Source organism: Sminthopsis crassicaudata, chromosome 3, assembly GCF_048593235.1.
Source record: "Sminthopsis crassicaudata isolate SCR6 chromosome 3, ASM4859323v1, whole genome shotgun sequence".
Classification (NCBI taxonomy): domain Eukaryota; kingdom Metazoa; phylum Chordata; class Mammalia; order Dasyuromorphia; family Dasyuridae; genus Sminthopsis; species Sminthopsis crassicaudata.
This window is the reverse complement of record NC_133619.1, coordinates 75,660,288-75,686,638: the sequence shown is the minus strand read 5'-3', so window position 1 is coordinate 75,686,638 and position 26,351 is coordinate 75,660,288. Positions and strand designations below refer to the sequence as shown.

The following is a 26,351-nucleotide window of genomic DNA, read 5'->3' as shown; positions in this document are numbered from 1 at the left end:
TTACAAAACATATGCATGGGTAGTTTTTCAATATTGACCCTTGCGAAATCTTTTGCTCCAACTTTCCCTTCCTTTCAGGTAGAAAATGAGCTACTTCTAAATCACTTACTGAGTATATTGTAGTAGAGTCTCTGAGTTATGGGTTGGACTAGATGTCCTCTTGCCATCATTTTAAACTAAAATTGTGGTGATTTTGAACTTGTTTTTATGGTATCAGAGTGAAAGTTTGGAGGACCTAGAGGAGCCATTTACTCCAATCTTCTCATTTTAGAGATTTAAGAAACTGGGACCTCAGCAAAGGCTATGTTCTCTGTCCACTATCTTTCTTTTTGGAAAGAGCACCTAAGATTGAATTATACATCTCTAGTAATTTTCCAGCTTGTGATCTTGGGCAGTGGATTTTATTACTTATATGCAATAAGATTGCTTCAGTAGATTTAAGAGTTTGAGGAGATATAAACGATCATTTAGTTCAAGGGTTCTAAATTTTTTTTTTGGATTGTGGGCCCCCTTTAACAGTTTGAAGCTTGTAGACTTCAGAATAGCATACAATAATAATAAACTTAGATAACACTATATGCCAGGCATCATGCTAAGTTATGTGACCCTCACAGCCATCCTGGGGGGGATAAATGCTTTTATTATTTCCAAGCATCTACTAGGGTCACACATGAGTATGTGAGGTAATTATTGAAATATTAGCATCTTGTTCAGGTTCTTACCTGAAGTTCAAGGTTGGAGAAATTTACACCTACGCAGATCCTAACCTTTGATTCCACAGTCTTCATTCTTCACTATACTTGGGTTTTTCTCCTCCTGCTTAGCAGCAGCTTTTCCCATTCTTCCTTGGCAGCATTGATAACTTCATAAGGATTGCCATAGACCATTAGATTGATGGTGAACAGGACAAAGATCCCCAATTGGCATTTGGATCTAGAAGTATATTGGGATTTCTGAATGTGAATTCATTGAAAGCTGATAGAAAGGAAGACAGTGAGGTTAGACATGCTCAATGCTGGGGATGAAAGAGATGGGGGTCTTCTAGGGAAAACTATGTTTCAGTTTGAAAACAATTTTTCTAGAATATACCTAGGATATTTTCATTTTAATTCAAGAGAATTTTTGAGTCTTAATGGTGATTGCTGCCACCAGGTGAAAAAATTATTACATTAAAAATAATTAATAGCTTTAGTTTATATTATTAAATAATTGAATTACAAATCAAAAAAATTGAATTTTAATGTTCATAAAGTTTTTTAAAATACATTATCTAACTTGAATCTTATAATCCTCTGAAGTTGGTATTAGGAGTAACAATAAACAGCTATGTTCCCATAGCAAAGGAAAACTGAAGTTTGGAACCGGAAGTAGTAATGTAGAGAAGAGAAGGGGAGTTCCTGAAAGCAGTTGAAACTAGACAGAATTAGTTGTATAATTTAAAATTTAAAAAAAAAAAAAAAACTGGAAGAGAAAGGGCATTGCTTAGCTAAAATGTGCATGCTTAATTGCTTCATAAATATTAACTTCTCCCAGGAGACTCTAAGGTTCATTTTAATGGTCATACAATGTATATAGTGGTAGGGAGAACATATTAAGGGTTGTATGTTGTAGGAGAAACAGAAAAGAATGTTAACTAATCACATTAGACATTGGGGAGATGGGAAAGAGACTTTGTGTCAGGGAGAAGAAATAAAAGTCTATGATCTTGCCCCTCTGTAAAGTGTGTAAGCTCATTTTGAGTTTTACACCTGCTTCCTGCAGGAACATATTAAAAGTTTAAGTTGCTTCACTTATGTTGAGGTTGTTGATTTACTGAACCTTTATTTGGGGTTCAGAATTTTGTTTAAAACAGTATGATAGATATTATCCCATTTTACATATGAGAAAGCCAAAACTTCTAGTAGCTAAGTGATTTGCACATGGTCACATAGTTAGGGAGTTCCAAGTGCAGTACACATTCTATGCCTCTCAATATAGAAGGGGAGATACAAAGTAATAATATTTCTAAATACCAAATGATCTTTTTTTTTATTAAGTTTCATTTTGTTAAATTTACTAAAAAGATACCTATTTTATTAATTTTCACTATTTTAGGCGTCTTAACTGGCAAAATTCCTCTGCTCTTGTTCTCTGTAGTTTAAGAAAGGCAGAGCTATGTCTTCTAAAATACACAGAGAATATCCTAGCCTTCAGTTCTCTTCTATGGAAAGTAAAGTGCAGTTTAAGGATTAGGTTTTTGTTTTTGGGTTTTTTTCCCCCCCTCTCCTTTTGGAAAGACCATAAGACATTTTAAAAAGTTGAAATGTGGAGGTGGGAGTAGGGGGTTTGTTTGTTTATTTACCATTTCAAACCTGACAATGTCAATAAACATGAGTATTTCCACACATAAATAGAAAGGATGATATTTGAAATACTAAATCTGTTACATACAGCTTTTTTAAAAAATAGAGTTAAGTTCAAGGCATTCATTCCAAAGCCATCTTGCTAATCTCTGTTTTCACTGTGGGCTTTTTTGTTTGTTTTATTTTATGCTTGTGTCCGTGAGTGGGTATACACACACACACACTCTACTCTTAATCACCCCCTCAACAACTCTTCTCCCCCTGGAACATAAATAAAACATCCACACTTCAATCAGCAGTATCTGGAAATGTATGCTTATTGCTTTGTTTTTCTTTATATAATGTTATAGTCCTTGTATAAATTATCTTTATGGTTCTGCTGAACTCATTTCAGGACACTAATATATATATTTTTAATGTGTATACCATATTTTGTTCAGATAGTGATGATTCCCTTAGTTTACAATTCTTGATTTCAAAAAATAGTGCTGCTATGAATATTTTAGCATAAATGGGTCTTTTCCTTCTTTGATCTCTTTCAGGTATTATGTCAAGTAGTGGTTTCTCCAGGTCAAAGGGTATGAACAATCTAGTAACATTGGGGTGTGATTTCAAATTGCTTTCCAGAATGACTAGACTAGTTTATAATTCCATCAATAGTGGATTATTATGCCTACCTCATCACATTCTCTTCCATCAGTTGGCATTTTTTTCTTTTTTGCCATTTTTGTTGGTGTGATGGGTGGGAGGTTGGACCTTTTTTCATTTTTAAAATTTAATTTATTATTTACTTTTAGCATTAAAAAAAAAAAAAAGTTTTCAGTTTCAAATACTCTTCTTCCCACCCCTCCTTCACCTATTAAGAAGGCAAGCAATAGAATATCATTTATACAAATAAAATCAGGCAAAACATATTTGTATATTAGTCATGGGGGAAACAAAACAAGAAAAAGAAAGTGAAAAACTTTAATTTTCATTTTAGAGTTCATTTCTCTCTGGAAGTGTATAACATTTTTCATCATGAGTCTTTGTGAGTTGTTTTAGAATGTCGTATTAATCAGAGTAGCTAATAATTGCTGTTACTATGTACAATGAAATTTGTTCACTTCATTCCATATCAATTCAAGGTTTCCCAGGTTTTCCTGAAGCAATCCGTCTCATCATTTCTTACAGCACAATAGTATTCCATCACAATCATAATTGATGGGCATCATCTCAATTTCCAATCCTTTGATACCACAAAAAAGTTAAACTATTTTCCTTTCTCTTTAATCTCCTTTTGAATTCAGACCTAGTTATGATATTGTTGAATCACTGTTTTATAATCCTTTGGGCATATTTCCAAAATGTTCTCCAGTTTACAACACCAACAGTTCATTAGTGTCCCTATTTTTCCACATGCTCTCCAGTATTTGTCATTTTCCTTTTCTGTCATGCTATTCAATCTGATAGGTCTGAGGTGGTTCCTTAGAGAAGTTTTAATTTGTATTTCTATAATCATTAGTTATTTAGAGCAATTTTTTATAATTGTAAAAAGTTTTAGCCTCTTCTAAAAACTACCTTTTCATACTTTGACAATTTATCAGTTGTGGAATGGCTATTTATAAATTGAACTCAATTCTCTATATATTTGAGAAATGAGACTATCAAACTTAATTTAATTTTTTTTCTTCCCTTTCCTGTTTTCCTTTTAACTTTTGCTTCTTTTATTTTATTTGTGTCTTTTAGAATTTGGATGCTCTGCTATTTAGTACATATAGGTTTATTATTGATTGATTGGTATTATTTCATTGTCTGTGATACCTTGTAACATAATGTAGTTTTTCCTGATTATCTCTTTTAATTAGGTCTGCTTTTGCTTCCCTTTCCTTTTTTAATCTCAGCTGAAACAACAGATTATGCTCTAGCCCCTTATTTAACTATTTTTTTCTTATGTATTTTTTTAAACAACATATTGTTGGATTCTGGTTTCTAATCCATTCTGTGATCTATTTCCATTTTATGAGTGAGTTTATTCCATTCTCAGTTATGATTACTATGTTCCTTTGATATTTTTATTTGCATTTCTCTTATTAGTATTTTGGGGTTTCCCCCCCAAGGCCTCTTAAACTTTTTCTACTCATGTAATTTTATTGGCTGAGAAATTATTACATGATCTCAGGCATATATTGTATATAAATTAGGCACATAAACATTTACTGATAACATATCATAATTTTGTGACTCCCATATTCATTTATGAGACTCACATATGGCATCATAAATGACAATTTTAAGAAGTTGGACCCTAGAATATATCAATAGCTTCATTTTCTTTTGAAAATCTCCTTTTTATATCATGATTACTTTCTAGAGGAGTGACTTTAAAAAAATTATAAAAAAATTTGGCATAATTTTTTAAACTATATCTCTATTATAAAAATAGTATATATTAAGTCCTTACTCTGTACATGCATAAACACCTAAATATTGTTTTTAATGTTATTCCATTTCACTAATTATTAAGCACCTATTCTGCAAGGCACAATACTAGTGCATTTAAAAGCCTTCAAGAAACTCTTATTCTACTTATAATACAGCATGATTACTAAATATAAATTTAGGGAATGAAAAGGGAAAGAAAATATAAGTTTTAGGATTAGAGGAGGGAGAACAGATATTAACTGTTGGTTAGGATCATGAACGATTTCACAGGGAAAGAGGCACTATAAGGATTTTGAAAAGTAAATTCATAGAGAAGAAAGTGAGAGGGAGATAGAGTAACTGATATCTGGGTGAGTGTAGGGAAGTGAGATTGTAAGTTGCGTTCAGGGAAACAGCTAATAGTCCAGTTTATCCAGAGCACAAGAGTACATGAACTGAAATAATAAGTTGAGGCTAGGATATAGGTTGGAGTTATATTGGGATCAGGAATTTGTGCAAAAGGAAACCATTGCACGTACTTTTCAATAGAATGACTTGTTTGGTTCTGTGCCTTTTATTAGTATGTTTTTGTAATGATTCATTACCTGTTATCGTGTGTAAAAATTCTGTTTGTTATTAGTAAGTTATTCATTTGGGATATTTTTCCCATGGTGTATTAATTTGTCTGTAGTTAAGAATCTTAGATATGGATGTATAGCATGATGGAGACTAAAAGTTTGTTCTTTATCTTTATCCCATGTTCTAACTAACTGAACTAAATAACTAACAAACAGTAGAATAGTTAAAATTCTAAAACACTTAAGTGGTTTTGTTTATTATGATAGAAATGAGAACTTTTCTCCCCCACTCCCCCCTTATTTAAGGCTATTAACCTACCAAAAAATTCAATTTTTTTTTTCCTCCATAAGAAATAATGAAGACTGGAAGGGAGGTATCTACCATTCCTCTTTTGAAAATGCATTATTATTATTTTCAACTTTCTTTATATGTATATTATCTATTCTTTTACTGATACATCTTAATAAATACTTTCTTAATCTATATTAATTTGTTTCATCTCCATAAGTATAAGGAAAGTAGAAAAATAAATGTGCCCAAAAGAACAAGAAGTTTGACTTGTTACTCTGTGCTAAGTACTGTATGAGGATTAGAGAGGAATTTTAAAATATATTATGCCTTCTTCCTTTAAAGAACTTGGGCAAATCATTTAACTCAGTGCCCTAACACATCTCTTAAGATTACCAGCTGCTCCAGAGAGCAGCCTAATGAATAGAGAAATAGAATGGGAGTCAAAAAATATACATTCAAGTTCTGAGCTCATTGATAACCTTGGACAAGTCACAATTTCTAAAGACAACATTTCTGTTGCAGAGACTATGATATCACAGAATTAAGTGCTGACTAGCATGTGGAAGGGCATTTCCTTATTTTGAGAATACCCTATATTAATGAAATATGACAAGTCCAGTCCTCCCAGAGTAAGTCACAGTCACTCTCACACACACACACACACACACACACACACACACACACACACACACACACACACACACACACACACACACACACACACCCCTAGCTTATGTAAAGCTTGTGGATGAATGTATAATAAAATGCAAGGACATGTGATGACAATTTGCTACAAATCAAATAGTATATTAGTGATGATTGCCCATAAAAATACCTGAAGTTTATGGGGAAGTTGTAGTGGTGGTGTTTTTGGCTGAGAGCAGTTGGGGTTAAGTGACTTGCCCAGGGTTACACAGCTAGGAAGTGTTAAATGTCTAAGACAAGATTTGAACTCAGATCCTCCTAACTTCAGAGCTGGTGCTCTATCCACTGCATCACCTAGCTGCCCCCTTTAAAAAAAAAAATAAAGCTTTTTTATTTTCAAAACATATGCACGGATAATTTTTCAACATTGACCCTTGCATAGCCTTGTGTCATAGATTTTACCCTCCTTCCCCTCACCTTCTCCCCTAGATGGTAAATAATCCAATATATATTATACATGCTAAAATATATGTTAAATCCAATATGTATAAATATATGTATATAAGTCTCTTGCTGCATAAAAAAAATCAGATCAAAAAGGAAAGTAAATGAGTAAGAAAACAAAGTGCAAGCGAGCAACAACAAAAAGAGTGAAAATGCTATGTAGTGATCCACATTTAGTTCTCTAAGTGTAGATGTCTCTCTTCGTCACAAGATCATTGGAACTGGCATCAGTCATCTCATTGTTGGAAAGAGTCAAGTTCATCAGAATTGATCATCATATAATATTGATGTTGCTGTGTAAAATGATCTCCTGTTTATGCTTATTTCACTTAGCATCAGTTCATATAAGTCTCTAGGCTTCTCTAAAATCATCCTCCTGATTGATCGTTTCTTATAGAACAATAATATGCCATTAACATTCATATGCCATAACTTATTCAGCCATTTTCCAGTTGATAGGCATCCACTCAGTTTCCAGTTTCTTGCCACTAGGCAAAGGGCTGACACATGGAGGTCCCTTTCTTCCTGGTTGGATTCATTCACAGTTCCACCAACAATGTATCAGTGTTCTATTTTCCCCACATCCTCTCCAACATTCATTATTATTTTTTCCTGTCATGTTAGCCAATCTGAGAGGTGTGTAGTGGTATCTCAGAGTTGTCTTAATTTGCATTTCTCTGATAAGTAGTGATTTGGAACACTTTCATATGAGTGGAAATAGTTTTAATTTCTTCATCTAAAATTCATACCTTTTTACCATTTATCAATTGGAGAACAGCTTGAATTCTTATAAAATTTGAGTCAATTCTCTATTTTAGAAATGAGGCCTTTATCAGAATCCTTAAATGTAAAAATGTTTTTCCAAGTTATTTCTTCCCTTCTAATTTTGCCTGCATTAGTTTTGTTTGTACAGAAACTTTTTTAACTTAATCAAAATCATCCATTTGGTATTCAATACTGAGCTCCAGTTCTTTTTTGGTCACAAATTCCTTTCTTCTCCACAGATCTGAGAGGTAAACTATCCTATGTTCTTCTAATTTGCTTATAATATCATTCTTTATGCCTAAATCATGAACCCATTTCAATCTTATCTTGGTATAGGGTTAACGCCTAATTTCTACCATACTAGTTTCCAATTTTCCCACCAGTTTTTGTCATAGTGAGTTTTTATCCTAAAAGCTGGGGTCTTTGGTTTTGTCAAACACTAGATTGCTATAGTTACTGTTTTGTCATGTGAACCTAACCTATTTCACTGAGGAGTACTCTATTGGCCAACACCAAATGGTTCTGATGAGCTCTGCTTTATAATACAGTTTTAGGTCTGGCACAACTAGACCTCCTTCATTGGCATTTTTATTTTCATTAATTCCCTTGAAATTCTTGACCTTTTGTTCTTCCACTTGAAATTTGTTTTGTTTGTTTGTTTTTTATGTCTGTAAAATAATTTCTTGGGAATTTGATTGATATGGCACTAAATAAGTAGATTAATTTAGATAGTATTGTCATTTTTACTATATTTGCTCAGCTTACCCATGAGCACTTGATATTTTCCCAACTGATTAGATTTGACTTTATTTGTGGGGAAAATGTTTTCTAGTTGTGTTTAGTTCCTGACTTTCCCCTGGCAGATAGATTCCCAAATATTTTATACTACTGACAGTTATTTTAAAAATAATTTCTCTTTGAATTTCTTGGATTTTGTTGGATGCTGTTGGATTTTGTTAGTGATATAAGAATGCTGATGATTTATGTGGATTTGTTTTGTATCCTGTGAAATTTTAGTTATTTAGCAAAGTTTTGCTAAAGCTGTAAATTGTTTCTAGTAGTTTTTTAGTTGATTCTCTAGGTTTCTCTAAATATGTCATATTATCTTCAAAAAGTGATAATTTGGTTTCCTCATTACCTACTTTAATTCCTTTAATTTCTTTTTCTTCTCTTATTGCCAAAGCTAACATTTCTAATACAATATTGAATAGTAATGGTGAGAGTGGGGAACCTTGTTCCCTGATCTTACTGGGAATGGTTCTTGTTGGTCCCCATTACATACAATGCTTGCTGATGGTTTTTAATAGATGCTACTTACGATTTTAAGGAAAAGTCCATTTATTCTTATACTCTCTAGTGTTTTTAATAGAAATGGTTGTTGGATTGTATCAAATGCTTTTTCTGCATCTATTGAGATAATCATAAGATTTTTGTTTCTTGATATAGTCAATTATGCTAATAGCTTTCTAGTATTGAACCAGCCCTGCATTCCTGGTACAAATCCACTTGGACATAATCAATAGTCATTAGGGAAATTGGTCTGTAATTTTCTTTCTCTGTTTTCAACCTACCTTGGTTAGCTATCATCCCCATATCTGTGTCATAAAAGGAATTTGGTGTAGGACTCCTCCTTTCTTTTTTTTTTCAAATAGTTTTATTTAGTATTGGAATTAATTGCTCTTTAAATGTTTGGTAGAATACATGTGCCCTGGAGATTTTTTCTTAGGGAGTTAGCTTGTTCTATTTCTTTTTCTAAAATGGAACTATTTAAATGATACCTGTTAACATGGGGTAATCTATATTTTTGTAAATATTCCTCCTTTTCATTTAGGTTATCAAATTTATTGGCATATGGTTGGGCAAAATAATTCCTAATTATTGCTCTAATTTCCTCTTCATTGGTGGAAAGCTCTCCCTTTTCATTTTTGAGACTAACAATTTGGTTTTCTTCTTTTCTTTTTCAAATCAAATTAACTAAGGGTTTATCTATTTTGTTGGCTTTTTTTCCCCATAAAACCAAGTCTTAGTTTTTATGAATTCAATAGTATTCGTATTTTCAATTTTATTAATTTCCTCTTTTATTATCAGAATTTTAAATTTGGTATTTAATTGAGGATTTTTAATTTCTAATTTTCTTAGTTGTAAGCCCAATTCATTGATCTTCTTTTCTATATTTTGTGCAAGTAAGCATATGGGGAAGCTTTTAATTAGCTATTAGAATTATAATTTGAAATTTATTCCTGATGCTTTGAATTTCTTCAATGTTGGAAGTAAAGTGTTATATTCTTGGTTGACATGACTCATTTTACTCACAAAATACTTACATTAATTCCTACAAGTAGAAATATTTCCACTTTATCCATTTTAATTAGGATTGCCATAAAATTTTATTTCCATCACTAGAAACAGATATAGTAATCTTTAAATAAAAATAATACTGAGTGTAAAGTGCTAAGAAAAATTATTTAGTTATTCTTTAGTGTATAACTGGGGGTAATAATTTCATGCTCTTTTTTTCTTAGCCTTAGTTTCATCATCTATAAAATGAAAATAATAACTGAACTCTGTAATGTTCTGATCTTCTCTCAGTTGTAATCCTTCTCTGGGAGGAGGTTTCTTTTCTGTATAATCTTTTCCTCTACGAGCAGGTTTCTTGGGAGGCTTCTGGAGCCTCCAGCCAGCCTCTTCTTCTTCCTTAATCCTGGCTCTGAATCTCCTCCAGCTCTTGTCCTTCCCCAATCCAGACTGCTCTCCAGGCTCAATGTTGCCTCTTTTTATCCTCCCAGAGAATGGACTTGTGGGTACTCCCAGGGGCTTGTGGGAATTACTTACAACCAATGAGCTTGCTCCTCCTAGAATTCCTAAGGTGTAAAACTCCCTTTAAAGGCCCGAACCAAAGGTCTGAGCCAGAGAACTGTCAAGACAATCTGAGTTCTCACCTGGCAATCCTAACAGAACTCAATAGAGTTCATTATGAAAATCAAGTGCTGTTATGGAAATAAAAAAAGCCTTTTGCAAAAAGTAAAGCATTACTAAACATCAGCTGTTAGAAATATTTGGAAAAGAGGCAAACCTTGGAAAGAGTAATTGTTTCCCTCTAGACATGATGTTTCTCTTATGTGCACAGGGTCTCATAAAGGGTGGACTTTTAATAAATGCTTGTGAAATTCCTGAAATGATAGGGCAAAGTCAACAGAACATTACATAGATGGGATATGTATAAAGTCTTGCTCTTAGATTCCAAAGTTAGTTGTACAAATACAGTATTTGGAAGATAGTTTATTATCAATTCTTGCGGGAAAAACTTGAGGATCTTAGTTGACTACAAGCTATACTATATAAAAAATGTAGTGTGATATAACTGCCTAAAAAAACTGAAACCTTGTTAAGCATTATCAACTGAACTATACTGTCCAGACCAAAGAACTTTGTAGTGCCTGTGTAGTGCCACACTGGTTTAAATAGATCTTAAATACTATATTGAGTTATAGAAATCCCATTTTAAAAGAACCAGTAACAAAAAAGTAACATGCTTTTGTCATCTTTCAGCACAGTGCCTTAAATGTGTAGATGAATAATAAATGAATTGAATTTATTGAATATTATGTGAGGAACAGTTATATGAAAAGCAAAGGGACATGATGACTGAAATAATTTTCTTTAAATATTTTTTTCTCCTACAAAAGAAAAATTGGATTTATTTTATATAGCTATGTTAAAAAGAACATGTATCAGTGGGGGGAAAGTTACAATAAAAACATTTTTGAGTTGGTTTAAGGAAAAATTTAACAATAAATAGAGCTGTCCAAAAGCCAGAATGCGTGGCCTTGTTCTATTTTCCCCATCAGCTGAACATTTAAGCAGGAAGTATATATCAGTAATCTGACTAGAAATATTTATAGAGGGCATGCCTACATTTTGGAGAGAGATGGTAGATTAGACTGCTAGGGTGGGTTCTTTAAATGTTGTTACTTGCCCATCCCATTCCTTCTCTCTCTACCATCACTGCTTCTAGGCATTGACTTCCTTTCCCCAAATGACATCAGCCATGGCATTCAGGTTCCTCTGCCCTTTTAATCTCTAATGAGACCTCTTTGAATACTCCTTACTGACCTCCCAGCTGCTTCACATCCCATCAAAATATTTTCTCTGCTTCAACTCTAAGATTAAGGAATTAAGGAAGAACAAGATTCTCTTCAGATATTTAGGACTAGCAGGAAAATTGTATTCCTGGTATTCCCCTACTTCCCAAATTGCAACTCCAAACCTAACTTTATATAACAATAATTGGAAATTATACTACTACTATTGCAATATTTCATAAAATAGGTTTTTGAGTTAGTTGGGAACCTAAAGACAATTCCACTAGTCAGCTCTAGATAACTGTTTTACAAATAGTTTTTGAAATACTACCCATTCATGAATCAGGATATGCTCATAGAACTATAAAAGACACATCAATTTTTAAGAATATATTTCACTATGATTATAGGTAACTAAATGACCATGGAATCTGGTGCAGAGACCCAGCAGAGTGGCGATGCAGCTGTAACGGAGGCAGAAAATCAACAGATGGCTGTACAAACACAACCACAGATTGCAACTTTAGCACAGGTATAAGATAATTTTGGAATTTTCATTAAGCTGTATAATTTCCAAGAGGAAATGTGTGTTTTGGATTAAAAATTTTTAGTACAGTAGCATATCTAGAATGAATGGAGAGAAATGAAATTTTAGAAATTCTTTTAATTTAGATTAACATAATTGTTGTAAAGTGCTGTTCATATAATACAATACAAAGTACCCATTATTATACAAAGCTTAGTAATTCTATAATTATAATTTTTAATATTATTTTTCATTTTGTTTTTGTTGAGAGTAAAATACATTCTTTTTTTCATTGATTACCCATTTCTTTTGAAGAACTATTTATATATGACCCAGAAGATAGCAAAAGTAATAAATAATTTCATTACTTTATTGAAACAAGTTTCCAAGGTAATAGTTTCATATCTTTTGTCTACAATTAGAAAACAATACAGTATGATAGATAGTGGAATAGTTATTGAATCAGCAAGACTTGGACTAAAATTTCATCTCTAATGGTAACCTGGGTTATTATGGGCATGGCTATCTATTGTGCCATCCAACTGCCTCTGATAATAGCCTCAGATAATAGTATCTGCTTCATAGAACTGTTAAAGAGCTTTGGAGGAGGGAATTAATATAGAGCATTTTGCAGACTTGAAGAACTATGAAAACATTTTACCATAATAAAACATAAATGACATAAGAAAATGGCATGTGAATAAAAGATCAGCCTTGGAGTCAGAAGATCTAAGGTTTATGTCTTCTTACGCATACTTGCTGGCTGTGACCTCTGGGTGAGTTACTTAAACTTGGAGTACATACCCTAAGTAATTTTCTAAGCCTAGAAGTTGTAAAACAATTGCCTTTCCATATTGGCAGGAGTTTCTTCAGTTTCTGTTGAAGGGGGGGGGGGGGGGAGATAATTATTTCATAACAATTAAATCAAAGTCAAGACCAAAAAATAATCTCCCATAAATACTGTTTTTTCTTTCATCTTCTCCAGGCCATTGTATTTGCCATTCTATCAATATATTATTTTTTCCCCAAATATGAAGTGTTACTTTTTTCATTTACTCCTCAAAATTCTTAAAATGTTTATCCTGTGTTAACATAATTTTCTTATGTTTCCTATTGTTTTACTTTAATATCAAGGAAAAAATATTAGTGACATTTTGAGTTTCATTTGCACGTATGGTTTTTAATACAAATTTACTAATAAAGATATATGAAAAGCATTGTGTCTAGGTAGAAATTCGAGTTTTCTTGTTACTCTCTAGGTTATTATACAAAGTTACTTTCTGAAACCAAGTAGAAAAAAAGAATCTTATATATATATATATATATATATATATATATATATATATATATCTTAGACTAACAAAAGACTTTTTACTGGGTTTATTGTGACTCTAGATATTGATCTACAAGGAGATTTTTATATATTATGTGTTATATTCAATTATTTGTTATATATTTATTTGTTATAAAATACCTTTCACATAATTAAATAATTAGCAATTTATTTGTACACTACATACATGACTCAAAGTAAATCTTGTATTGTAAATGTATTTTAGCAACATTTTGTCTCCTTTTGAAAGTAACCTTATTATAATTTTTAAAAATAATGTTCAATAGTATAAAAAATAAAATCTTTTTAAAATTTCAATTACTTGTAGTATTGGCATTGGAAATGTCATTTCCAAGCTAAACACTGAGTTTGGAACTATGCAAAGTTCATTTTGCTTCTAAAGAGTCAATTGTAGAATCAAATAATAAAAGAAACAAGTATATTTAGTAATTTAAAAATAATAAATTGCATAATTATACATAGTAAAGTATTTTCCAATTAATGCCATATTTTTATTGTTAAAAATAAGTTTTGTAATTGAGTGGTACAAAGAAAAAAAGTTTTAAAGTTAGACAAACTGATTTTAGTTAAAACCTGCTGGTTTTTTTCCTACTTCTGTGATTCAAGGAAAATTAGTTAAAATTTGGTAAAATAACGATTATAATACTTGGCATTTACAAGCTCCGGAGTTGTTGTGAAGATAGTATAGAATCTGTATTTTCAAGTGAGAAAGAACCTTAAGGGCCATCCATTCCTGAAAAAAGGAACTCTTTAAGTCATCTGACAGGAGATACTTCTTTACTTAAGGCAGAATATTCTACCTTTAATACAGCTCTAATTGTAAGAGATTTTTTCCTTATATCAAAACCTAAATTAGCCCATGACTTTTACCCATTGTTGCTGTTCCTGACCTTTGGGGCCAAAGACAACATATCTGATTCCTCTTCCATATTACAGCCCTTTAGATGCTGTTATATTCTCCTTAATTGTTATTTTCTCTAGCCTAAACATCTCTAGTTTACTTAACTATTCTTCATACAAATTTACTATTTCATATAGCATAAACTGGAGGCCCTTCTTCATCCTATTTGTTTTACATTTATTGCAACCCTTCCTAACTGGAATCTAAATGTGCTTTAAGCAGAGCAATATACCGGGGGATAGTTTTCATTCATTCATTAAACATTTTTGATGTACCTGCTATATGACAAGCACTGGACTAAGATCATGATTACCGTGGCACCCTTAATGCAGACTAAAATACCGTAAGCTCTTTTTTTGCTTCCAAACCTGTAAAATTCACTGTAATCCCTACATTTTATTACTTGAATTGATATTAACTAACATGCTGAATGGTTCTAAGCTGCAATTATTACCTCATGTGTCTATAATAACATTTTCTCTTTTTTTTTGTAGGTTTCTATGCCAGCAGCTCATGCAACTTCATCTGCTCCAACAGTGACCTTAGTGCAACTCCCTAATGGGCAAACTGTCCAAGTTCATGGAGTTATTCAGGCAGCCCAGCCATCAGTTATTCAGTCTCCACAAGTCCAAACTGTTCAGGTATGTTTATGGAAAAGTTTTTAATATGCTTTTGTATAAGCTGCATATAGTCTTATTGATCTCCTTTTTTAAAAACAGTGATAAAAATCAAACTACCCTGTATATTTGAATTATCTCACAGTAAAGGCTTAATTCCTGTGCCTTTTCCTCCTTACTGTGAGGGCTTCTTTTATTTGTTTGTTTTTTGCTTTTGGCTAATAGCTTTTATCTTGTACCTAACATGCACCTAACTACAATATTTTATAAGCATTGCACATGTCATGCAATGACTTTATTATTCATATATTGATAAAGATCTTATTTCTCAAATATATAGGGAACTGAGTCAGAGTTATAAAAATAAGAGCCATTCTCCAATTGGTAAATGATCAAAGAGTACAATTTTCAGAAGAAATCAAAGCTATCAAAGTAGTCATATGAAAAATACTCTAAATCCCTACTGATTAAAGAATTGGAAATTAAAACAACTCCTATGTATCACCTCACACCTATCAGAATGACTAACATGACAGAAAAGGAAAAGGATAAATGCTAAGTTTGATGTGGAAAAGTAGATACACCAATGGACACTTAGTGGAGCTTTGAATGGTCCAGCTCATTTAGAGAGTAAAGAAATATGACCAACAGACATACCCTTTGACCCAGCAATACTAGGTCTATATCCCAAAGAGACCAAAGAAAGAAAAGGCCCCATTTGTACAAAAATATTTACATCAACTCTTTTTGTGATGTCAAAGACTTAATGGATGCCCATCAATTGGGGAATGACTGAACAAGTTGTGATGGAATATTATGATTTGATAGAGATAGTTTAAGAAAAAACAGGGAAGACCTATATAAAGTGACGGAAAATGAAGGGTTAACGTAGCAAGAGAACATTTGGCAAAGTAACAGTAATATTATAACATTTCAATAATCCACATTTCCCAGAGATTCCTGATGGAAAAAATGATACCCATCTTCAGGAAGGTGGACAGGGACTTGAGTCCATATTTTTATTTGTTTCCTGTCCCCTACAAAAATGGCTAATGTAGAAATATTTTGCATGATTTCATAAGTATAATGGGCATCGTTTCTTGTCTTCTGAATGGGATGGGATGGGGTGAGGGGAATAGATGGAAAGAAAGAATTTGGAACTAGAATTAAAAAAAAAAAATTTAAAAAATGTTTTTTTTTTGGTGGGTGATTTTTTTTGTATTTGTTTTAGATTGGTTTTTTGTTTTTGAAGGGCAATTGAAGTTAAGTGACTTACCTAGGATTACAGTTAGAACATGTTAGGTGCCTGAGGACAGATCGGAACTCTGCTTCTCCTGACTCTAGAATGAATGCTCTATCCTTTATGTTATCTAATTGGCCTGGTTTGTTTGTTTCAAAATAAAGCTGTTGTATCACTGTTGGGTGGAGAACTTCCACTATATCCTTGACTTGATTTGATCAAACTTTGGACTAGTGGTATATGACTTAATACCAGAGCTGGCTAAGGAATAATTTTTCCTATCTAAGCTGCTGTTACTATCAACATTCAAGGTTTCATCTCTACTGATTAGATTTAAGGATAAAGAAGTATTGAACTGGAGACACTTAACACTTCCTAGCTGTGTGACCTTGGGCAAGTCACTTAACCCCAACCTGAGGGGAGGGGGGAGGAGTATTGAAAACTTATGTAAATAACTAAACTAGCATTTCAGTGGTCGCTTGTATTTTATTTTGGAGGTGTGGGAGGGTTTTTTTTGTTGTTGTTATTTTTTTAAAGCAAATATATCAACCCTATTGACCACTCCAATATTTACAATAAAGTAAATAGCATAGTTATTTAACATTCCAGACTATAAAGTCTTGTTCTTGCATGATCCCTGTGGGGCTAAAGGATCCAAATACTTAAAAAGCTGGTCCTGCATGTTTAAGGAATGACTTGGAGTGAAGAAAAACATGGAACAACAACTTACAAAGAAGCACAGAAAAAATGGACACTCATGAATATAAAATTTCTTCTACTATTATAACTGTTTTGAACTAGAAATTTATTGTTATATATTTTAAATTGTCCCTGATGTTCTCCAGGGAACATGACAATGTTCTGTTCTGTTTTATTTGTTTTCCTTTTTCTTTTAAAATTTTTTTTACATAAACAGAAAATGTTAAATAAAAATGGAAAAAATAAATAAACATGCACTATTATATTGAAGGTTACAAAACATGGGTGAGTTTACCTAACCATTTATGCCCATATTTATGAAAAGAGTTTCTAAAAAACACATGGGGATGTTATTACATGATTACAAGGGGACTCTTTGGTTAGAAAGTGAAGTGAGATATCTTTATTTTTTGAAGCTGAAAGTCAACTTTTTCTCTTTGGAAATCAAGGTTAAATGGTTCTATTTTTTACTGTAACTAAACATTTAAATTCTGACAGCATTTAGCCCATGTTTCAACCTAAGGTTAAACACTTTCAAAGAAGGGCAATATAAATAAGTAAGATCTTGGACTCAATTCCAGGAAACAGTCTTGTATAACAAGATTGTTTTACCTCAGCCCATTCTGGTGGCTCTGCCCCCTTTATTTGCATCTCCATTCACTCAACCCTGCCAGCTTTCTCTTACCCTCATATAACATGGAATTGAAGTGTGTTCATAAGTACTTGGCATACTGAAGTACAACCTGTAGTGTTCTCCAAGTCAGGCAGGAGTAGCTTACCATTTTATTTTACTTCAAGCTGCCTGTGAAACATTGAAACAAACTTTGCCCTCTCAGCTTCATTTTCCTCTTTTGTAAAACAAAGCAGATTACTGTTATACCAGCCTCAAAACAGTCTTATGTAGATTAAATTATACACTGCATGTAGAGGCTGTTTTCAACTGTTAAATAAAATTTAGAATCATTGGCTTTCAGTTCTGCCCCTGAGAATAACTCTGTGATTCTGAACAAGTCATCTTTCTTTCTGGATTTCAGTTTCCTCATCTCTAAAGTAAAAGAAATGGTATTAAATGACTCTTAAGAACTCTCCTACTTTAGACTTAGATCCTAATATATATCATTCTCTATTGAAGCCCTATTCTAATGTTTCATCTTATTATGAAGATAATTCTGGATTTTAGATAATTTATCAATAGAGCACAAATCTTGCTAGGATGAAAAGGTTTAGCTTCTAGTTTTAACGATAGACTTTACCAGCTGTTCAAGGACAAGCTTAGCAGTTTTCCCCCATCTTAGCAGCTGAGTGATCATTTTTTTGTCACTGCAGATTTCAAAGAATATTTCACAAAGGAATTATGATCTGCATTGGTGGAAGGGGTACCTCTATTACCAAAATTAAAAATCCTTAAAGTACTGGAGTTGAACTGCTGCAGATTGAGTTTGCTTTTACAGAGCATGACATGACTGCTCCTATTTTCATCAGCAGCTGTCAATGTCCATTAGTACATGGTTCCTGTTACAAACTGTTAAATATTCCTATTACAAACAAGAACGTTTAAATGATAAATAGGCTTTTTGATCCAATATAGAGCTAGGCTTTATTTTATTCTGCTTATTCATTTCATTTAAATTAAGTGTATACATTTTTTAAAGCATTTATTAAATTTTATACCCAGAAGTCTGCAAAGAGCTGAAGACCCAAATAAAAAAAAAATCAGCCATGCTTTCAAGAAACTTTGTAATTAAAGGGAGACAACATATATAAAAGACAGGAAGTAAAGTATTAACAGCTAAGGAGGAAAAGTGGTCCATTCATAAAATCATAGAATTTTGAATTAAAAGAAATCACATCTGATTCTTCTTGTGCAGCAAGGTTTTGGAGAAATTTTTTTATTTTTTTTTTTTTTTAAGGGCAGCTAGGTTTTGCAGTTGATAGAGCACCAGCCCTGAAATCAGGAGGACCTGTGTTCAAATGTGGCCTTAGACACTTAATACTTCCTAGCTGTATGATCCTAGGCAAGTCACTTAACCCCAATTGCCTCAGCAAAGAAAGAAAGAAATCACAGCTTCCAGCACCTTTCATTTTGTGGAAGACAAAACTGAAGCACCCAAAGTTCAATGGCTAGTCTACTCAGATTAATTTCCTTTAAGACTTTTGTTTTGAGTATAAAGGTGAAATTGAGGTGTATCTTAACTTGACAAATTCTTGTAGATCCTTAGTAATTTGAGAACATTTGCTCTGTATTTGGTGAGGGACTGAAAGAAAAGGAATTGATGTTAATCTTTTTAGTGAAACCTTTTATTCCATCTGAATTGTGTTGCTTATGTTCTTGAGTTTCTCTTATATATAAAATAACTATGTGGACTGACATCAACTAAAGTGGTACAATTTTGTTTCTTTTTAGATTTCTACTATTGCAGAGAGTGAAGATTCACAGGAATCAGTAGATAGTGTCACAGATTCTCAAAAGAGAAGAGAAATTCTTTCAAGGCGGCCCTCTTACAGGTACAGAAATTCAAACAAGCAGTTATGAAATCCCTACTGCGTATAAGGTCCTGTGTTTAGAAGGTGGTGTTATGAAATTATATATAATCTCAGCTCTTGGGCAATTTATATTATCCTGGAAATGATGAATTATTAGAATTAAAAGGTTAGGAAGAAAGACTTTTAAGTTTAGTTAGTAGCAGACCAGTTCAGAGCTCTTTTTACAATACTACTTGACTACTTCTGGATCTTAGTTATCTTTGATCTCTGAGGATCTCCCTTGCTTAAGACTGTAAAAGAAAAAGTCCACAGATAGGCCTGGACTTGATGTTTTTTAGCATAAAAAAAATCCCAATGGGGAAATTTTCTCTTTTGTTATTGATCAGCATCATTTATTCAACTTAACTTTAGAAATTGTCCAGGTCACTGAGAAGTTAAGTGATCTGCTTTTGGTCACATAACTGTCATGTGACAGTGGCAAAACTTGCATCCAGATCTTTCTAAATCCAAAACTAGTTTTGTCTGCTATGCTATACTATTTCGTATTACTCTATATATGTAGCATTATTGTTCATATCTCATTTATGTGTGTTTCTCTGTGTTCTTTCAAAGAACTAAAGAATTACATCTTATTTGTAGTCTTTTTTTTTTTTTTTTTTTTTTTAAGTTGCCTAAGACAAATCATTTCTTTAGAGCTAAATTCAGGTTCTTAAATGTATAATTATAAAACAATATTGAAGCTGTCAGGATTTTGCCTAATTGAATTCAGTCTCTTCTTGAACTGGATATATTTTTACCAATTTATGGTCAGTCTCATTTTTTTGGTTTCCTGTGGGTTATATCAACTTAACATTATAACTTAGATTTTTATGATTTCTATAGGCCAGGTTATACTACATTTTTAAACTAAAGCAAATCAAAACAGTCAATAACAAGCTATACATATATTTTTTCCTCTCCAGCAATACCATTTAAATGCTTTAAACTACAAATTCTTTAACACTATTTTCTTTTTAATTTCCTTAAATCTTTTTTATTCCCACTTTTAACAAAGCTTCTTTCAAAAACATAGTATGGTCAAGTCTAATGGCTGTTTCTTAGGCTTTTTTCTTCTCTCAGGCTATAAACTACCCACTTTTTCTTAGAACATTTTCCTGAAACAAATATTGTATTTGGAATCAGAGCTTGAGTTAAGTTTCAGTTCTGACCTTGAACAAGCTTCTCTGCCCCTCTAGGCCTCAGGAAATGACAAACCACCCAATTTCTTTGCCAAAAAACCCCAAAGGTGGTCATGAAGAGCCAGACACAACTGAAAAACAATATCTAGTCAGTAACTTCAGAGATCCCTTTCACCCCAAATTTATCATCCTGCCTGAACTTCATGATGCTGTACTAAACTATTTCTCTAATCTTTTTAGTTGGCTTTTCTCCTTTTCTGGCTTATAGTTTTCTCTTGTTTGGGATGTTCCATGAAGTTTATAATGCCTGTTTTGTTGCTGTCATTATCATTGTTGTTCAGTCACTCAGTCTGGTCTAACTCTTTGTTGGACCATAGCAAAACAGGCCCTTCTATCCTCTACTGTCTCTCATAGTCTCTCCAAGTACATGTTCATTGTTACCATGACACTGACTATCCATCTTATCCTCAACCATCCCTTTTTCCTTTTGCCTTCAATCTTTCCCAACTTCAGGGTCATTTCCAGTGAATCCTGTTTTTTTTAGGTATTGATTGATTTGATCTCCTTGCTATCTAAGAGATTTTCAAAAGTCTTCTCCAGCACTGTATTTTGAATTCCTTAATTCTCCACTGCTTAGCTTTCCTCATAGTCAAATTCTCACAGCCATACATTACTACCAGAAAGACCATACATTTTGACTGTATGAATCTTTATTGGAAAAGTGATATGTCTGCTTTTTAGTGTGCTGACCAGATTTGTCATAGTTTTTATTCCAAGGAACAAGCATCTTTTAATTTCATGACTACAGATAGAATCTGCATAACTAAAATCTGATGCAGCTTCTGCTTCTTTTTCCTTGTTTTTCAAGAAGTGATGAAACCCAGTTACTAGGATCTTAATTTTTCCAATACTAAGCTTCAAACCAGTTTTTACTCTGTCCTCTTTCACCCTCATCAAGATTGCCTTCTTAATTCCTCTTCACTTTCAGAAAAATGTGTCTTCCTGACTCCAAATTTTTGCACTATGCTTCTGTATCATCAGTGATTTTTTTGTATGTTCTTGTTCTCAGAAAATTCGTCAATTTTCGCTTTCCCTATCAATAATTATTCAAATTTATGTTATCATTCAATATTTAACATTTAAAGCTATCCTGTTTGTCCATATCCTTTTGGCCATTTTGTTCTCTTCTTTGCATTTTAAAAAATGCTCAGGTGGCCCTCTTTTTTTATATGAAGTATGTTTTCTGCAGTTTGCATCCATCATCTCTCAGAAACTAGATATTATTCTCTGGTTAAGCTGTATGATTTGTCATTGCATTGATCAAAGTTTTTTAAATCTTTCAAATTCTCCCCACCCCATTTGAAAGATTGTTATTGGCTTAATTGTTCTCCTGATTCTTACTTCATTCAGAATCAGTTCATAGCAGTCTTCCCAGGAATCTGAAACCATCCTCTGTCTTCATTACTTCTGTGGTAATATCCCATTGCATTCATACATCAGAATTTGTTACACCCACTCCCCAGGTGATGGGAATACCCTTAATTTCTTGTTCTTTGCTGTAACAAAAAGAACAGCTGTAGATATTTTTCATACATTTAGGCTTTGGGGAGGGGGGAAGAAGAAGAGCAGTACTTTCTTTCGCTAGGTACCCTCTTTCCCTGTCTCCCATTGAAAAAAGGAATAACAAATCTTGGTAAAAATAATGTTCTTTTAATATGATCCTTTTGCTAAAGCTAACTTCCTTACTATTCCAGAAACTTTGTAGTTTTTTGGCCATAGTATTAATCCATCTGCAATGTCTTGATTCTCATTTTCTCATTAAATCCTACACACCTTCTTCATGCATTTTCTTTTTCTCTCCCCAACAAGAATTTTAACTTCTAAAAACCAGGGATTTTGTATAATTTCTTCTTAAATTTTCCAGCAACACCTAATTCTAAACTAACACAAAGTATGCTTTAGCATATTCTTATTGAATTGATTTTAATGAAGTTTTAAATTTTCCTCATTTATTATTGTGAAATTAAAAAACATGATTGAACAGGAAAAAATTGCATATAGAAACTATGAATCATTTATGTAGTTTATCTGTCCACTTTTGAACTTCTCTTCCATGTATTTTTTTATGATTCATTTATGCTTTTTCCTTTTCTTCTATTGTTTTAATATTACTTTAACCAAAAAAAAAAAACCCTCTCTGAGTATTCTGTAACTAATTTGTGCAGGCTATTATCAATTTTAAAATTTTTAGTGGGAGCATTAACAACTCATAAATTAAAAATTCTTCAAATTGGGGCTTGATTTGTTGATTGTCTAGATTTAAAATAAAGGAGAAGGGCAGCTAGGAGACGCAGGGAATAAAGCACTAGCCTTGAAGTCAGGAGGACCTAAGTTCAAATCTGGACTCAGACATTTAACATTTCCAAGCTGTGTGACCCTGGGGAAGTCACTTAACCCCAATTGTCTCAGCAATAAATGAACAAACAAATAAATAAAATGATGGAGAAAAGTTAATTATGTAGCTTAATCTTAAAGGTGAATCCTGCATATTTTTCGAGAGTTAAATTTTTCTATTAACCAGCATACTCCTGTGTCCCTTGAAAAAATTACAGTCAAATAAAATAAATCCAATCTTTGTCTATAAATGAGATTTGTTATATATTTTATATGTTATGTATTAAATATTATATATTAAAATTATATACATTATCTAGATCATCTGTATCGCGAATCCATTATCTCTCTGCCAAAAAGTAGGAAACATAATTCATCCTTAGTCTTTTGGAACTGTGATTTGTCAATGTATTGATCATAGTTCTTTGACAGTTAGATGAAAGTATCTATCAGTTAACCAGCTAGCATCACTTAAACTCTCACTATGATCAGGAGCTGTGCTAGGCTCTAAGCATGCATATATAAAGAAAGAAACAATCTCTACTTGTATAGAATTTACATTCTTTTTTTTTTTTTTTTTTAATTTTTATTATTGTATCTTTTCATTTAAAAAACATATGCATAGGTAATTTTTTTTAACATTGATCTTTGCAAACCTTTTATCCCAAAATTTCCCCGCCTTCCCCCTCTCCCCTCCCCCCCATAGGTAGTCCAATACATCTTATATTTGTTAAATTATATGTAGAATATAACATTCTAATGAGAGAGACAGCATACATATAAATACATATAATATAAACATAAGATACATATATTTTACACACAAAACAGCTACATCTAAATTAATTTTGGAGAAAAGGGTCCTGTCATTTGGGGAGATCAGGAAAGTCTTCCTTCAGAAGATGATGCTTTGAATTGTTGAAGTTTGAAGTGGTTAAATGACAGGAGGAAGGGATCATGAGGTAGAGGTAGGTAAGGTGTCCATTCCAGACTTGGCAAATGATCAGGAGGTATGTATAGTAGAGAGACAGCTTGTCTTGGTACTTAGAAAGACCCCTGGCCTCAAGATCTCCTGACACATTGAGTATGGGACTGTGAGTAAGACTTTTAAAACTCTTACTGCACCAGCTAGTTCTGTAAGTTGTGAAGTAGCTGCCAATCTGTAGTCAGAGAAGAGGTTTCCTACCTCAGGTTCTAATACCAATTAAATCGTAGATCCAATCTCTTCTATCCCAAAATGAGGAAAATTTTGATCTGTAATATCACTCTAAGTTCACATATATATGATATCACAATGACTTGATTCACATAGTAAGTTAATATTGTTTTATAATTCATGATATAGTGTCTCTCTCTCTCTCTTCATATATATACACACACACACACACATACGCGTGTGTGTGTGTGTGTGTGTGTGTGTGTGTGTGTGTGTGTGTGTGTGTGTGTGTGTGTGTTTGTTTGTTTCTTTATTTGTTTGGTTTTTTAAATATAAATTTAGGGATAGAAGGGACCAGAGAATTTAAATTATTTGTTCAATATACACAGTTAGTAAATGACAGAGCCAATATTGGAACCCAAGTCTTTTAACTTAAAAAAGACAGTACTCTTTTTACTGCATCAGTCTCTCTTCACACTAGTTACTTTCTTGACACAATTTCTTGGATTCCTCCCCCCTCCCCCCCCTTCCCGAGAGTGGGGTTAAGTGACTTGCCAGGGTCACACAGCTAGGAAGTGTTAAGTGTCTGAGATCAGATTTGAACTCAGGTCCTCCTGAATTCAAGGCCGGTGCTCTATCCACTGCGCCACTTAGCTGCCCCCAACACAATTTCTATTGAGAATTTTTTCTTTAATCTAGAATTATACAACATATTAACTCTTAACAATTCTTATTTGTTTGGAGTTTTATTTTTGTGAAATATATTATTTAGTTATTAAGTCTCCAAATTTGTAGTCAGTCATAAGTACTAGTAACTTTTTATCATTCTTTGAACTTTCTTTTTTATTAATTTATGTTTATCTAAGGCACTTTGTTTTACTTTTATGTTGATTAGTATGGTTTACTATTTTTCTAGGAAAATCTTGAATGATTTATCCTCAGATGCACCTGGAGTGCCAAGGATTGAAGAAGAAAAGTCTGAAGAGGAAACATCAGCACCAGCCATTACAACTGTAACGGTGCCAACTCCAATCTATCAGACCAGCAGTGGACAATACAGTGAGTAATATACTTTTATATTTTGAGAAGCCAAGGGAGGAGTGAATGACTAAATTATTTTTGAGTTTATAAAATATATATAATATTATTTTCCAAGATAGCTGTTTACATTTCCCTTGCCATTGTTTTCTCATAAAGGATTTTAACTGTTTTCTGGGGGCAATTGGATGGCACAATAGTTAGAGTACCCAAACTAAAGTTAAGAAGATCTAAGTTCATATATGCCCTTAAACAATTATTATGTGACCCTTGACAAGCCATTTCCCTTTTTGCCTCAGTTTCTTCATCTGTAAAATAAATTAGAGAAGGAAATAGCAGAGCCCTTCAATATTTCTGTCAAGAAAGCCCCAAATGAGGTTATGAAGAATTGGACACAACTGAACAACAAACTGTTTTCTAAAAGTATATGAAGTAATAAAAATATGTAGGCTCATTTTTTAAAGGTGTATTTCTCCTTAAGTTCACTTATTCATTTCAACAAAAAATTAAGTAGCTCCTATGTGCAAAGTTAGATTGAAAACTGAGCAAAATAACCCCTGGTTTCAATTGTTATAGTACAAAGAATGTATTCAAGTAAAGAAAAATAGTTTAGTTTAGTTTTGTTTTTTTCTGAGGCAGTTGGGGTTAAGTGACTTGTCCAGGGTCACACAGTTAGGAAGTGTTAAGTGTCTGAAGCCAGATTTGAACTCAGATCCAACTGACTATAGGTCAGGAAGGTAAGAAGGGCTGGTGCTATATCCACTGCTTCACCTAGCTGCCCTAGGAAATAGATATTTTGAAAACATTTGACTAAAAATAATCATTTCTCTTTTTCCTTTCTAAAATTGAATTCTCTCCCCAAGTATAGTTTTTAAAAGAATTCCACTTCTGAATTTTTGCGGTTAATTGCAGTGCCTTGCCATACTCATAAATATCCTGCTGTAAATTTGTAGTGATGTAGATCTTGGTAATATGGTAAGTCCAAACATGTGAAAATATTAAAAATAAGATGACCTACTTTTTGCTTCTCAAAGATAAACATTCCTCTTGAAAAATTCAGAGATTTCTTTTCGTGGTGGCTATATTTTGTTGTCCACTTCTCTTATTTAGACCCCTTCAACTGCTTTTCTCACTTCAACCCCTTCAACTATAC

General features: G+C 32.7%; 1 protein-coding gene across 3 annotated transcripts in view; it reads left to right on the top strand.

The window, feature by feature from the left end:
- CREB1 (cAMP responsive element binding protein 1) overlaps window positions 1–26,351 on the top strand; it is a 78,605-nt gene that overhangs the window by 18,526 nt on the left and 33,728 nt on the right. For 2 of the 3 annotated variants that reach the window (XM_074298902.1, XM_074298904.1), the window contains exons 2-5: window positions 12,022–12,143; window positions 14,887–15,033; window positions 19,353–19,453; window positions 25,077–25,219. In XM_074298902.1, coding sequence (XP_074155003.1) covers window positions 12,030–12,143; window positions 14,887–15,033; window positions 19,353–19,453; window positions 25,077–25,219 — 505 coding nt within the window. In that variant the 5' untranslated portion in view covers window positions 12,022–12,029. The remainder of the gene's footprint in view (window positions 1–12,021; window positions 12,144–14,886; window positions 15,034–19,352; window positions 19,454–25,076; window positions 25,220–26,351) is intronic. The other variant, XM_074298903.1, reaches the window with a different exon arrangement.